At 35.0% G+C, this 15,599-nt stretch overlaps 1 protein-coding gene across 4 annotated transcripts in view; it reads left to right on the top strand.

Moving 5' to 3' along the window:
• TBL1XR1 (transducin (beta)-like 1 X-linked receptor 1) overlaps positions 1-10,833 on the top strand; it is a 178,942-nt gene extending 168,109 nt beyond the window's left edge. For all 4 annotated transcript variants that reach the window (XM_010845692.1, XM_010845691.1, XM_010845693.1 and 1 more), the window contains 4 exons: positions 1,569-1,696; positions 2,243-2,408; positions 4,993-5,094; positions 5,971-10,833. In XM_010845692.1, the coding sequence (XP_010843994.1) occupies positions 1,569-1,696; positions 2,243-2,408; positions 4,993-5,094; positions 5,971-5,997 (423 nt within the window). In that variant the 3' untranslated portion in view covers positions 5,998-10,833. The remainder of the gene's footprint in view (positions 1-1,568; positions 1,697-2,242; positions 2,409-4,992; positions 5,095-5,970) is intronic.
• Positions 10,834-15,599: the final 4,766 nt, after the last annotated feature.

Below are 15,599 nucleotides of genomic sequence, written 5' to 3'. Positions count from 1 at the left end.
TATACATGTGCTCCCCATCCTGAACCTTCCTCCCTCCTCCCTCCCCATACCATCCCTCTGGGTCGTCCCCGTGCACTAGCCCCAAGCATCCAGTATCGTGCATTGAACCTGGACTCATTTCTCCGTTTCATACATGATATTTTACATGTTTCAATGCCATTCTCCCAAATCTTCCCACCCTCTCCCTCTCCCATAGAGTCCATAAGATTGTTCCATACATCAGTGTCTCTTTTGCTGTCTCGTACACAGGGTTATTGTTATCATCTTTCTAAATTCCATATATATGCATTAGTATACTGTATTGGTGTTTTTCCTTCTGGCTTACTTCACTCTGTATAATAGGCTCCAGTTTCATCCACCTCATTAGAACTGATTCAAATGAATTCTTTTTAATGGCTGAGTAATACTCCATTGTGTATATGTACCACAGCTTTCTTATCCATTTGTCTGCTGATGGACATCTAGGTTGCTTCCATGTCCTGGCTATTATAAACAGTGCTGCAGTGAACATTGGGGTACACGTGTCTCTTTCCCTTCTGGTTTCCTCAGTGTGTATGCCCAGCAGTGGGATTGCTGGATCATAAGGCAGTTCTATTTTCAGTTTTTTAAGGAATCTCCACACTGTTCTCCATAGTGGCTGTACTAGTTTGCATTCCCACCAACAGTGTAAGAGGGTTCCCTTTTCTCCACACCCTCTCCAACATTTATTATTTGTAGACTTTTGGATCGCAGCCATTCTGACTGGTGTGAAATGGTACCTCATAGTGGTTTTGATTTGCATTTCTCTGATAATGAGTGATGTTGAGCATCTTTTCACGTGTTTGTTAGCCATCTGTTAGTTTCATTCTTTTACAAGTGGTTGCCTTTGTCCATTTTTAAATTAGTATTTTGCTGTTGAGTTGTAGGATTTCCTTACATATTTTGAAAGTTAACTCCTTATTGGATATACGGGTTGTGGTATTTTCTCACATTCCATAGGTTGTTGCCTTTTTACTTTATTGATTGTTTTCTTTGCTGTGCAGAAACTTTTTAATTGTATATAGTCCCTCTTGCCTTTTTTTTTTTTTTTTGGCCTTTATTGCCTATCCTTTCGTGTCAACATGAATCATAGTGTATTACCTGTATGTTCCTTATCTACTTTGCCTTCCCCATTGCCATATAGTTCCTGATTCTGAATTCTAAGAGGAACTTATAATGTATATCCTTATTTTTAAAGGATGGCATAAAAACTAATGCCTTAAATATTGTAGCATCATTACCCAAGGAAATTACTCAGTGTTGATATTTGTACCATCTGAAGTTTTCAAAAATAATCTTAGAACTATAATTTATTGAATCCTGAAGCCTCACAATACTAATTATTTAGAATGGACTTGAAGCTAATTTGTCATTTTTTAAAAACAAATATTAAATGTATTCTACTACATTTTAATTTCTTTGCATATATTCTCTTGATCTCTATAATTATTGTTATGGCTATGCCACATATTTTGGACTGGCAAGATCATGTTATAAACGTATCCTTTATATGGAAAGCTAATTTACACACACTTTTCTTTTTTGTTTAGATATGGAGTATGAAACAAGACAACTGTGTCCATGATTTGCAAGCACATAATAAAGAAATTTATACTATCAAATGGAGTCCAACAGGGCCAGGGACAAGCAATCCAAATGCCAATCTTATGTTAGCAAGGTAACATTTCTGATTTGCTTTTCCTTTATGAGTCTTTTACAAAAAAAACTTCTTACATTATGGCGGAAAATTCAGTAAAATGGGAATGTATCCTGCAAGGAGTATTTTAGACATTTTATTATTTCAGCTCATAATGGATTTTGTCTCTGGAGATATCAAATATTTACTGATAATATCAAATATTGATTAAAACCCAAGTAACTGAGGCATAACGCAATAAAGTTTTTTCAGCATCAAAATAAATAATAAGTATATATTCAATGTAGTGTTTTGCGAATCAATATAAAGGAGTTATTTAAAGAAAAGAGAAATATAGTAAATTAGCTCATATATGTTTTCCAATTTACAGACGTGGAGATGTCCTTAATGAAAGCTACCTCTTCTCCTTTTAGCTTTGTTTCCAGAGCACTTTTTTTCCTAACAGCACAGTCTACTTCTCATAAGGAATTTGTGGCTAGCTATAAGGAAAGATGGTCATTGTAGTTTGGGGGTGGGGCTGGGAATTTCATTACTTATAAAATCTTTTTTTTTTCCCTCCTTTGTCAGTGCATCCTTTGATTCTACTGTTAGATTATGGGATGTAGACCGAGGAATTTGCATCCATACTTTGACAAAACACCAAGAGCCTGTGTACAGTGTAGCTTTCAGTCCTGATGGCAGGTATCTGGCGAGTGGTTCTTTTGACAAGTGTGTGCACATCTGGAACACACAGGTATGTCTGGGTTATTTGAAGAGTCATGTATCTTTATATGAGTAAGAAGTGCTTGTCTAAACAAATTTTTTTTTCCAATTTTGATTGTCTTTCCTTTTGTGTTATTTATTCAGTTCTTAGTTTTTAAATGAGTATTTTTCGGTGCTGTTTTTTATAGCTTAGTAAAGATCAAAACCATCTAAAGTGAGATTTTCATAATATAGACCAAAATTTAGAAATAAATTTAAATTCTTTGTTTTATTTTTTCAACAGTTTTGCAGACATAAAGTATGAGAATTTAAGATGCATTTATTTAGATAAATGATGTTACTTCTTTATAGAAGAATTATCTTTGAAGAAGGTATATATGAGCAGTTAAAAAAATGTACTAAAGGACAGGATTTTATGATTCAATACAGAATTTATCAGAGAGAAACTTAAAACTGTATACTACATTTCTAGGGACAGTGCTACAGACATCTTTTCTTAAAAATGGAGAAAACAGTTTTGTTGCTTTCATTCTTTTTCATCTTTTCAGTGTTTTAGTTTTTACATGCCATATACCGTTTTCTTCAATAAGTTCCATGATTCTACCTGGCCCTGCATTATCGGTTTAATTTTAATGAGTGTTACTTTGTAAGTCTGCCTATTAAGGCTCTTTTTTCCCCCTTAGTAGAGCTTTATAATTTCTTCATAATAATCTTCTTTTATTAAAAATTTATTCTGAGGTGCCTTACAGATTTTATTGTTACTATGTATAGCATCTTTCAAAACATGTATTCCTTTTACTTACTGATGGTTACTCATGTTTGGAACATTATAAATTTTGGCATGTTGATGTTGACTTCATCAACCCTGCTGAGCTCTCTAATCTTAATTATTTCCCGGCTTGGCAGGATCTTAGTTTCCTGACCAGGGATCAAACCTGTTGCCCCCTGAAGTGGAAGGAAGTACTGAGTCCTAACCATTGAACTACCAGAAAAGTCCCAGTCTTTATGTTTTGATTGAATAGCAGAGACTTAATAGATAATCTGCCTGTTGTATTATTCTCTGTCACTCATTTACTCTATTTTGAGTAAATTAATTTAAAATTTGGGTAGAGAACTGTAGAATTCTAAGGGAAGATGTTGTTAGACTTTTAAAGATATTTGAACAGCTATCCATACTGTTTTGTTGTTTCACTATTGTGTATCAAAATGTCATTTTTTTTTTCTTTTAAGTTTGAAAATAATAAAATCCATCTTGTGAGATTTCAGTGCAGGAGAAAGTCATTATTTTTTGGTCATATACATATGTGATATATATGTGAGTGTGTAGTTTTGTTTTTTTTTTTTTTTTCCTTCCCATTACTTGGTTGATATGTTACCTAATCATTTGACAGATAAATTCTTGCAGTCTGGTCTGATCACAGATTTGAGTAAATGCTAAGAATTCTTTGGCAGTTTTAATGTAGATAGCTCTTGCTTACTGAACATGCTGTTTTGGTTCAATTATAGCCTAAGTTAAGCTTAGAAATTGGTAAGTACTATTGAAAGAAAGTGTTGGTTCTTTTTTAAACCCCACAGTTGACTCTCTATAGATTTTACTCTGTACGTGAGCTTATTTTAGATTTTCTTGACGCCACTCCTTTCGCTCCTAATTAATGGTAGATATATTTAAGGCCTACTATACTCATACTTTTTCATTAATCTCTTAAACTGTGAGAAATTTTAGGTAAGAGGGAAAAAACAGTAGAGCTTTCCCAGTGTGATCAACTGCATCCATGCATCTGTGGTTTCAGCAGTATTTCCAGACTGACTCTGAACAGGAAAACAAGGAAAAATGGTCTCCCAGCTTAGTGATTAACTTCGCGCTGGCTCTGTCAGACGGTGTTTACAAGATACGTGTCTTGCTGCCAAGTCGTTTTTAGGTGGTTCTGATCCTTCTGGTTTGAAGTTTTTAGGTCACCATGAAGCTAAGACATACTTTTCTTGTTTGTCAGGACAGAACACCAGCAGCATGTTTTTCAGTTTCTCATAGCAGAACCTCTTACCTTTGACCTGTTTAATGACTTGTTTCCTAAGAGAATATATTTTTGTACTGAGTTTTAATTATTGAATGGCAGCTGAATGATTTTGATTACCATTACCAAAGGAATAAAGTAATTGAGTAGTATTTATAAATCGGCTAAATCGATGATGAAATTGGTAGTGTTCCTGCTTGTACTTTGTTTTCTTTTAATTTAAAACATCTTTTAGTAATAATGTACATATGCTCTTTTAGCTTCTTTTAATAATTCTTCTAGCTTCGGGGTGCTTCTGGTGTCAAAGAGACCAAAAGGATACCTTAGCTAAAAATGGTTATCAGTACTGGAGAAACTGTGTGTGTGTGTGTGTGTGTGTGTGTGTGTGTGAATGTGTGAATGATCTGTTGAGAGCAGGCTAGTGCTACCATTTTGTGAAAGGATCATCATATTACATTTCTGGTATTTCAAAACTTGTGTTTGAAGTTGAAGCTAAGTCTTGCATTGGATTGCTAGAAATAAAGCCGTATGATATTTTGACCTCAACATTTGAATATACATAATAATTTATCATTTTTAAGATTCTGCTTCTCATTATTTTAGACAGGTGCTCTAGTTCACAGCTATAGGGGAACAGGTGGAATTTTTGAAGTTTGTTGGAATGCAGCAGGAGACAAGGTTGGAGCCAGTGCATCAGATGGTTCAGTAAGTATAATGAAGTTTTCCAAAGGGGTAAATGTGTGTGAGAGAGAGAGAAAGCATAGTGAATAAATGTGGCTTGTCATGGTAGTGACCACCAAAGTGTTCTTTATAAAATAAATTTTATGATATGGATATTGGTCTTTTTTACTGAAGGCTCTATACTTTTTATATTCATTTCATTCAAATAATGTAAATATAATTTAGGGTATCTTTGCCAAAGAGTGCCTTCAAGATCAAGAAATGGACTGTAAAACTTCATCAGTGAAATTAAGTATAGCATGATATCTCTATAAGAGAGATTTGAATTTTTAATGCCTATTTTTAACCTTCTCTTCTTGTAGAAGAGTGCTGGTGGCCCAGGGAAGGAGGGAATAGAGGCACTGAGGGGTCTACATTGAGGAATGTAGACCTCGATGTGATACCAAGAGGCTTTCAGGGTGAGGCTGGCAATGTCTTTACAGAAATACTCGTTGTGGCTCCCGAAGTTCTGAAAGCAAAGGGAAGATGGAAAGAGTATAGCCATTAGCTGTTTACTGAAGCAATACCTTAATATAATCTGTAGTAAAATCTTCATTAAAATTGAAGACATATCATAGAAAATGGTCTATTTTGAATGTATTCATTTCTGCCTTTTAATTAATAGAAAGCAAATCTTAAAAATTTTAGCCATGGTTCTCTGTAGTGCAAGCCCATGGTTGTCTGCTCCATCTTCTTGCACGTAGTTTATCTGCTTGTTTATATCCATTGCTGTGATTACTTTTGTTTTATCAGTTTCATGAACTGGGAACTAAGAAGTAGATTCCAAACTGTACTATAAAAAAGTTAAAAATGTACAATGAAATTCTTTACACACTGGTTGATTATTTTAATTTCTTACAGGTTTGTGTATTAGACCTTCGGAAATAGCGCTACTAGTTGGAAGCCATGGACCGACTATGAATGTGTATATAGCCAAAATGACTGTCCCCGACCCAAGTACTGCTATAGTCCCACTTGAACCATGGCCAGTCCACTACAGCCAAATCTAAGAGAAATATATACATACAGTGTATATAAACAAAATTGCACCCTGAAGATGACAGAATTTTGTCACAGCTTGTGAATTCTGTTCACCAAGTGCTGGAATCAAATCTGCTGTGCCCCTAAAATAGCATTTAGAAGTTTTGGATATGAAAAACAGAAGAGAGAAAAAATATGCGTTATAAAAGCAGCCCATACATGTACCAGTTTTTGGATACTAATGACAGCCTTGTTTATCCCCTTTGAATCAGCAGACACCATGGATTATATTCTTTTTTCCCTTCAGTAGTTTAGCAGTTTGTATGTACAGAGAAAACGGACTTACAAAAACTTGCAGCAGTAGTTTGTTCTTGCTTTTAAACTTTTTTTGGTTTAGTTTATGGATGCATGAAGTAAGGGAGTGAATCAGTTTCTTGTTTATATTTTTTTTCACCTTTTAAACAAAAAAATTCTTAAAAATATTTTAATGCATTCTTTTGAAGAGATAGATGTTTGGTACATTTATGGCTCCCAGAGCATATATTCAATTGGTGCATGTCGTAGAAGGGGAAATTGGAAATTAAATGGAACTATATGACTTTGGTCATGTCAATCTGTAAGACACATCAGTAAAAGGGTATTATGCTCTGTTTTTTGTTTTTGCTTTTGCTTTGTTTTTCTGTTGTGGGGTTTTTCTGTTTTGTTTTGTTTTTTTTTGGTGATGTGGCTTAAATGCAATAGTTTCTTTTTTGGGGACATATTTCTGCCAATTAAAGACTAGAAGGGCACAAAAATTTTTTTAATACCATAGAGAAGATGCATAAAAATATCTTCTGATGTTTTGTAGCCATAACTAAATTATGGTTAAAAATGTGCACTATTGTGAAAAGGAGCAAAGTAGGTTTGGGTTTTTTTTGTTGTTGTTTGTTTGTTTCTTTTACTTTGTTTTTTAAGAGATTAAAATGTTTCTGGATAAGGAGTAGCTTCTCCAAAGTGTCCATCATTCTGTGTAGAAGCTTAAATATGTAATGTAACCAAACTCCAGTATTAAAATCTCTCATGTTATTTTTCTTTATACAAAGCAAGATAACGGCATATAACACTGCCATTACATGGCAAAATGTTTGCTACCTTAGTTTAAAAACAATCTTTAAAACAAAAGACTTGCTTCAAGGTGTTCTTAAATAGCAGTGATTCAAAAATTTTTAAAAAGGTATAATTGCACTAACCGCCCGGCTGCTCTGATTCTGCGTTTGTGGTACTTGTGACTACATTTTCTCAAATATAGATAGATTTAAGCTGCTATGTTTTGTTTTTTTAGTAATCACTACTATATCATGTCTTTTACTCTGTTTATAATATCATGTATTTTCTTAAAGGTATAGGTATCAGATCAAACCTCTTGTGCTCATGCAACTAAAAGCTAAAATATACAGAATTTACAAATGATAGCATGGGGCTATGTTTATATGTGTGATTAACAGGGTTTGTCATGATCAATGTAATAATTCAGAAGTGTCAGTTTTGAAGAGAATAGTTGTCAAATTTAATATCGCAAAAATTTTAATTAAGGAATATCATTTATTATCATGCTTAGCAAATTTATAACACTATTTCTGTCACTAATTATTTGAAGCTTTTACTGCTAAAATTTTAACGTATGTTTTAAGTAGAAACTGATTTAACCCTAGTAATGCAGCTTTGATTTTCAGCATTTGTTGTTTTGCTATTTTTACAAAACAGCATTGATTGAAGCAAGTCTTGGTTTTACTAAGGTAGGATAGCATTTGCTATTGGTAAAGAGAATAAATACACTTAATTTCACAATACATTGTTACATGTACCCCAGTTGTTGTTAGTGGGGTCTAAGATACTGTAATAATATTTTTTAAAATTTACATCCAGAGAGGCAGTCATTCATGATGGTTTTGTGCCAGCTGTTTTTAGGGTTTTGGATCACATTATAGATATTTAGAACTATTACCCTGTGACTTACGTAGGAAACCTAATACGCTGAGTATCTGGCACTTGAAATCCTGCTTTTATTGCTGGAGGTCCACATCTGTGGTTGACCTCTGTTGTTGTTTTAAAAAAAAATAAATAAAAATTTAAAAATCTGTGCAATAATTTTTAAATGTGCTCCCAGGAATAGACACAAATGTTTTGAGTATGTTTAAGCTGCATTTTCCTTTAGTGATGCATTTGTCAATTGCACTGAATTTAAATCTGAAAGTCAGAGGTGGTTATTGATAGTACTTTTTGTATTTTGATATGGACAATTTATTCATTTGCATACAGTTATTGACCTTTTTTCCCCAGCTGATTAAAGATAGTCATGAAGTTCTGCAGTATAGCTGCCAAAATCGACAGCTACATGTTTATGGTGTTGTCATCGTCTCTGTGTTTTTTTGTTTGTGTGTTTGTTTGATCTTTAGGTATTTTACTAAGCATAATAGCCACAGTAGGGCATATAAAAGATTATAAATACAGAGCTTTATTATCCTGAAGTCTTGGGTCTTTTAAGTATAAACTCTCAGAAAGGTATCCATTTTGTAGGCTTGGGTTCTTTGTGAGCATACAGTTATTTCTTTTTTGCTGCTGTTCTCAACATCATCATTGCCTGCTGATGTGCCACGATGCTGCTCCAGTAGACAAAAGTAAGATTGCCTCTAATTTGAGCAGTAACATGATTATAAGAGACCAAGTTTCACAGCCTGTAAAGTTCTATATTTGAAGTTCTTGCTTATTTTTTCCTTCCTTTTTTTTTTTTTTTTTTCTTTTTGCCCCTTCTAAGAACTTATCTGAAGATCTGTTGATTCCAGTAGATTTTCTGTGGTGTTCATTATATGTCATTGTTGTATAGGCTACTGTAAGACACTTATAAGGAAAAATAGAAAGGAAAACTTAAATGAATAGAATACTTATTGATTAAAATACAGTAAAGAAAGAGCAGCTGTCATTCTTGAACATCATAAAGGAATATCTTTTTTCTTCTTCATGTAGGATATCCCATAAATTCTTATCTTTGTTCCATTCCCGGTTTACTGTCATTGATCAGGTACCACCATTAACTTTGACGTGACTTTTAGAAGTGATAACTTTTAATTTCCTAATAGGTCTTAGGGTGTACTGAATTCTGTTTTAATTAATTATTCTCTAGGTAAGTATGTTTTAGGATTAAACACCTTTTACAGATACTGAAAGTGCCTCCTTTTGTGGTGTAAAAAACAAATTATGGTGCAAAAAGTAATCATTAGGTTGAATTACATGAAGGTTTTTTGCTTTTTGACATATAGAAATGTCAAGAGAAAGGCCAAAGATTTGTACTTTTTCACTTAACTTATAAAGCACTCCTTTTTTCCTTAAACTTACTTCTGTCAAATTAGATTTAATGAGAGAGTACTATTTTTAAGGAGCTATCTGTTTATGTAGAATGATTTTGTTAAGAGTTATGTAAACTATTACTGAATAGAGGCCTGAAGAGGAGTATGCATTTTTGCTGTTTAAAGGAATCAGAAATGACTGTTCTTATGTCAGCAAAGATGTTAAGTTTTACTAGATAAGCAGAAAAAATAAATCTCAAATGCAGTGCTATTTACTCTTTTCAAAACAGTTTTCATTTTCTTAAGCACACTGTACATTTCTGTAGAACCTGCATTTTTTCTCGCACGCTAAAAACGGTACTTGCGTCTGGTGAATTACTGTTGACAGTTTCCACAGAAACCCTGTTTCAGTGGACCAACATTGTGGCATGGCAGCAAATGCCAGCATTTTGGGGAATAGCAGCAAATCTACAAGAGACCCTGGTTGTTTTTTTTTGTTTGTTTGTTTTTCTTCTGAATCAGCAGGGATGGAAGGGGAGTAGGGAAGTTATGAATTACTCCTTCCGGTAATAGCTCTGACGTGTCACATTCAATATCAATTAAAAAAAAAAAAACATGAATCTAGTTAAGTGTAGAAGAGAGAGCGAAAAAAGAGGAAGTGTTCACTTTTTTAATACACTGATTTAGAAATTTGATGTCTTATATCAGTAGTTCTGAAGTATTAATAGCATTCTTTATTTCTGCCTTTATGTTGACAGTGTTGAAGCAGGGTGAATAACTCGGGCATATGTATTTTTTTTTGAATTTTCTCATAATCTGTTTCATGATGTTTTCTTTGGAGTTTATGGATAAGTTCAAGAAAACATTCTGCATGTTGTATCTAGTCTAATGTACTTATCCATCTCATCAAAAACACGCAGACTGCATTTCGTAGCTCTGTAATCCCTAAATACAGAAGTAATTTTCTTCTTTCCTGACTTCGACATTGTAGCTATAATGTTCTAATTTTTGATTTCTACAAATCCTTTGGGTCTAATTCTGTGAGCCTACTTATAGCACTGGATTAAAATGTCTGCATCATTTCTTTAGTTATCCAGTTAACTTTAAAACTGTTGTAAAAGTGTAAACCAGCCCATGACAGTCTTTTGTACATGTTGAAGAACTTTGTTGTTCAGTTTTCATGACTGTTGTGTAAGGAAGACTGATACAGATACTCTATGCTGTCCTGGACCATGTTAATTACACTTGCGATGTATTTTGGTTCCACATCACAATGATTTGTCCCCAATGACCCTTTTATCCTTTCTAGGCACATTTTTTGTTGTTGTTGTTGCAGTTTCCCTTTGCATTGTATTGCTTTGACAACTGTAATTTGAATCAGATCTGAAAGAGGTCCAGAATAAAATATATTTTGATATTATGTTGGCTGTGTACATATATAAAACCTTTGATACCTATGTAGTTTGTATGGACTATTTCCTAGTCAAGTAAAGGGAAAGGGATGCTCTTGTTTACAATTTCTTGTTTACATTTTATTGCAATTACTCCTCTGATGTTCTTTTGTAGAATAAAGTTTTTTTGCTCTGAGTTAGCCTTCATAACATAGAACATCATGTTGCTTCTCCCATGCTAATGTTACCAATCATAACAACTGCCATCAGAATCCAAACCACTGTATTTCATAAATTTACTGTTTTACAAGATACACATAAAGTAAGCCCATAGATAAAAGTGCAAATTTTACTATTTTATTACTTCTCGTAGGAGATAAGATTTTTTAAATGAAGGGTAATTTACTATTTTTATTAAAGAATAATAGAGCATTTAATCAGCTAAGGAATAGCAATTTTGAATTATTTTAAAAAATAGATATTGTACTTTAAAAGACATCATTTCACATAATCGAACAGACAGATTCATTTGATAGTGTGCATTCATTTGAGCACAAAACAAGGTGTATAAGTTGTTGAAGATTTTTAGGACAGGGTGCTCAACTTCCTTAATGCTCTTTTTTTCTTCATAGATACCTACTATAATTTAATAATTTTCTTCCTTAGCTAGTGGTATATGTTGCTAACAGATCCTATAATCTGAGGAAAGATACTAGGCATCGTCCAGTTTTAATTAATCCCAACTCCTTTAGAATTACAGAGAGGTAATAATTTTTAAAGAATCATTGAGCATATTTTTTGTCTTTTTTTTTTTTTAAACCTTGTATTCTCCAGGTATTCTGCCTTTCCCTTCGATTTCCTGAAGCATAAACTTACAGGCATATGAAGCATGCCTGAAGCATACTTACAGGCATAGCCTTGTCATGTTTTATTAAATGATAACCTACTACAGTTACTAGAACTTTCTGACAGCCTTTCATTTTCAAAGGGTTAACTTTTATTGCATGGCATAGATTGTTAATGTTCTGCATTTACACTTTTTTCAAAAGTGTTGGACAACTAAGGATTATAATCTGTATCAGCTTGTGGTAAAACAAATCAGTTTGAATAGTTACAGAAGGGGTTATTTGAAACTTCCTAGTTCTTACACTTTACTATAGATCAGATTTCTTACCTATTATAATACATAGCAGTTAAAATTAAAGTTGACTGTTTCCCTAGCAATATTCATTTGAAAATACAGTGGAGGAAAAGACACTATGGACAGTAGTTTTATGGTGCTTTTCTCTGCTGTACCAGAGCTCTCTGTCAACAATGAAATGTTAACCCTCTGCTACTTTTTCTGCATGTTTCTTCTCTTCAAATGTCATATCTCAATGCTTACTTGTCCTAACTTGTAATATTTTTGTATTAAATTTTTTTAGGAGTTCCTTGTAATTTCTTTATAATTTAAAATATATTAAACACAAAGTGTTTAGTAAAGTACAGAAAGACAATTATCACTGTTTCTTGGTTGTTGGGTTTGTATGATCGATTGTGCAAACGACTCACATTTTAAGAATGATGACCAGTGGAGTGTAATCTACACAGAAAAATACACCATGATTCTATTAAGAAAGCAAGCCATCTTAGAAAGTGATACAATCCAGTGTCCGAACGGGCTGCTTTAAGAGATACTGCACCACCAGAAATATCAAAATCATTGGTCGCAGAGCTCCCTGGTAGGACTGCTGTGTGGGAATTTAAGCAGTGAATGGATACCTCAAACAGTCAAATCTTAAACGTTAAAAATTCAGTCACACTGAACTCGGTGTGAGATCATTTATCTGAAAACATCGGCTCCCAGAATCTCACACATTTCTTAATGGGATTTTGAGAAGTCTTCATGTTGTCAGGTCCTCCTCCTCCACTTAAGCTTTTACTGATTTAATTTACACACACTACTTGACCAAGGTAATTATCTGGTTTTCCTACTCTGGCACTTGAGCAGAATACCTCAGGGCAAGGAATAGTGAAATTCCTAAGAGGAATGGCAAGCTGCACGTCTGGTGTGGGTGGTATCTTAACAAAGGCCCACAGTCTTCAGATAACTCAGGTTGTGTTTAATACGACATAAAACTGTAGCTATACAATATGTTTTTAAATATACCTTGTGAAGTGGTTGAGATAAACTTCAGTTTGAAGTTGGACCAATGTGTTGAAATCAAGGAAGACTAGAGCGACTTGACTTTACCATAATCAAGACTAGAGGTAAGTACATTTCACTTCTTAAACAATGTTGATTGACTTGACTCCATTGAAACTCTTTTTAATGTAAAATGCATGGCCCTACCTTAACCTCACTAATACAATATCACTAGATATATGTGCTTTTTTTAAAGTTTGTGTGCCATAGATGATATTAGTAAGTACATGCTTATAAATATATTAAAAGATTCCCATTTCTAAATTCCCAAACAGTTCCTCTGTGGTTACACAGTTCAGTCACTCAGTTGTGTCCGACTCTCAACATCATGGACTGCAGCACGCCAGGCTTCCCTGTCCATCACCAATTCCCGAAGCTTGCTCAAACTCATGTCCATTGAGTTGGTGATGCCATCCAACCATCTCATCCTCTGTCGTCTGCTTCTCCCGCCTTCAATCTTTCCCAGCATCAGGGTCTTTTCCAATGAATCAGTCCTTCACATTAGGTGGCCAAAGTATTGGAGTTTCAGCTTCAGCATCAGTTCTTCCAATGAATATTCAGGACTGATTTCCTCAGGATGGACTGGTTGGATCTCCTTGCAGCTCAAGAGTCTCTCAAGGGACTCTTGAGTCTTTTCCAGCACCACAGTTTAAAAGCATCAAATCTTTGTCGCTCGGCTTTCTTTATAGTCCAACTCTCATGTCCTTACATGACTACTGGAAAAGCCATAGCTTTGACTAGACAGATCTTTGTTGGCAAAGTAAATGTCTCTGCTTTTTAACATGCTGTCTAGGTTGGTCATAACTTTTCTTCCAAAGAACAAGCGTCTTTTAATTTCAAAGGTGCAGTCACCATCTGTAGTGATTTTGGAGCCCAAGGAAATAAACTCTGTCACTATTTCCATTGTTTCCCCATCTATTTGCCATGAAGTGATGGGATCAGATGCCAGGATCTTAGTTTTCTGAATGTTGAGTTTTAAGCCAACTTTTTCACTCTCCTCTTTCACTTTCATCAAGAGACTCTTTAGTTCTTCTTTGCTTTCTGCCATCAGGGGTGGTGTCATCTGTATTTCTGAGGTTATTGATATTTCTCCCATCAGTCTTAATTACAGCTTGTGCTTCATCCAGCCCAGCGTTTCTCATAATGTACTCTGCATACAAGTTAACTAAGCGCGGTGACGATATACAGCCTTGACGTACTCCTTTCCAGATTTGGAACCAGTCTGTTGTTCCATGTCCAGTTCTAACTTTTGCTTCTTGACCTGCATACAGGTTTCTCAGGAGACAGGTCACGTGGTCTGGTATTCCCATCTCTCTCAGAATTTTCCACAGTTTGTCATGATCCACACAGTCAAAGGCTTTGGCGTAGTAAATAAGGCAGAAGTAGATGTTTTTCTGGAACTCTCTTTTTCTATGATCCAACGGATATTGGCAATTTGATCTCTGGTTCCTCTGCATTTTCTAAATCCATCTTAAACATCTGGAAGTTCACATATTGTTGATGCCTGGCTTGGAGAATTTTGAGCATTACTTTGCTAGCGTGTGAGATGAGTGCAATTGTGCGGTAGTTTGAGCTTTCTTTGGCATTGCCTTTCTTTGGGATTGGAATGAAAACTGACCTTTTCCAGTCCTGTGGCCATTGCTGAGTTTTCCCAATTTGCTGGCATATTGAGTGCAGCATTTTCACAGCATCACCTTTTAGCATTTGAAACAGCTCAACTGGAATTCCATCACCTCCACTAGCTTTCATAGTGATGCTTCCTAAGGCCCTCTTGGCTTCACATTCCAGGATGTGTGGTTCTAGGTGAGTGAGTTACACAGTTAACGCTTTGTTATGTGTCCTTCCACACATTTTGAATACTTGTTTTAAAGGAAAAATAAAGGGACTGTAATGTTCACTGATTGGAGAGACTAGCTTTTTCACTGATATTGTCAGGACCTTGTGTACCATCAGTGTAGGTACTTTATCCTGTAGATGTGGAGTCTGCCATAGAGATTAGAGCATGGATTCTGCCTGACGGTCTGGATTGAATCCCAGTTCCACTCCTGTTTGACCTAAGGGGTTACTGTCCTGGCTTTCCCATGTGTAAAATGAAGCTAGCAATAGTACCTGCCTCATACATGAGTTACGAGAATTAAAATTGTTAACATATATGAAGCCCTTGGAAAATCACGTCTGCTTGTATGGAGCATTCTGTAAATTACTGTTATTTTGACTTTTAATGGTTGCATTGTATTGTGTACTATAACTAGGCCCCTATAATGTATATTTACTTTTTCACTGTTTCCTGTTATAAAGAGTGGTGCTGGAACAAGGAAACAAATATTTGTATATCAGTAGGACAGACTCAACAGTTCGTTTCTGATGTGCACCTCTGGTTAATAGGCATTTTTCAGTTCAGTTAGTCGCTCAGTCTTGTCTGACTCTTCGCGACCCCATGAATTGCAGCATGCCAGGCCTCCCTGTCACCAACTCCCGGAGTTCACTCAGACTCATGTCCATCGAGTCAGTGATGCCATCCAGCCATCTCATCCTCTATCGTCCCCTTCTCCTCCTGCCCCCAATCCCTCCTAGCATCAGAGTCTTTTCCAATGAATCAACTCTTCGCAT

The sequence above is a fragment of the Bison bison genome, unplaced genomic scaffold (assembly GCF_000754665.1).
Source record: "Bison bison bison isolate TAMUID 2011002044 unplaced genomic scaffold, Bison_UMD1.0 scf7180017864222, whole genome shotgun sequence".
Taxonomy (NCBI): domain Eukaryota; kingdom Metazoa; phylum Chordata; class Mammalia; order Artiodactyla; family Bovidae; genus Bison; species Bison bison.
This window is presented reverse-complemented; position numbering and strand designations above follow the sequence as displayed.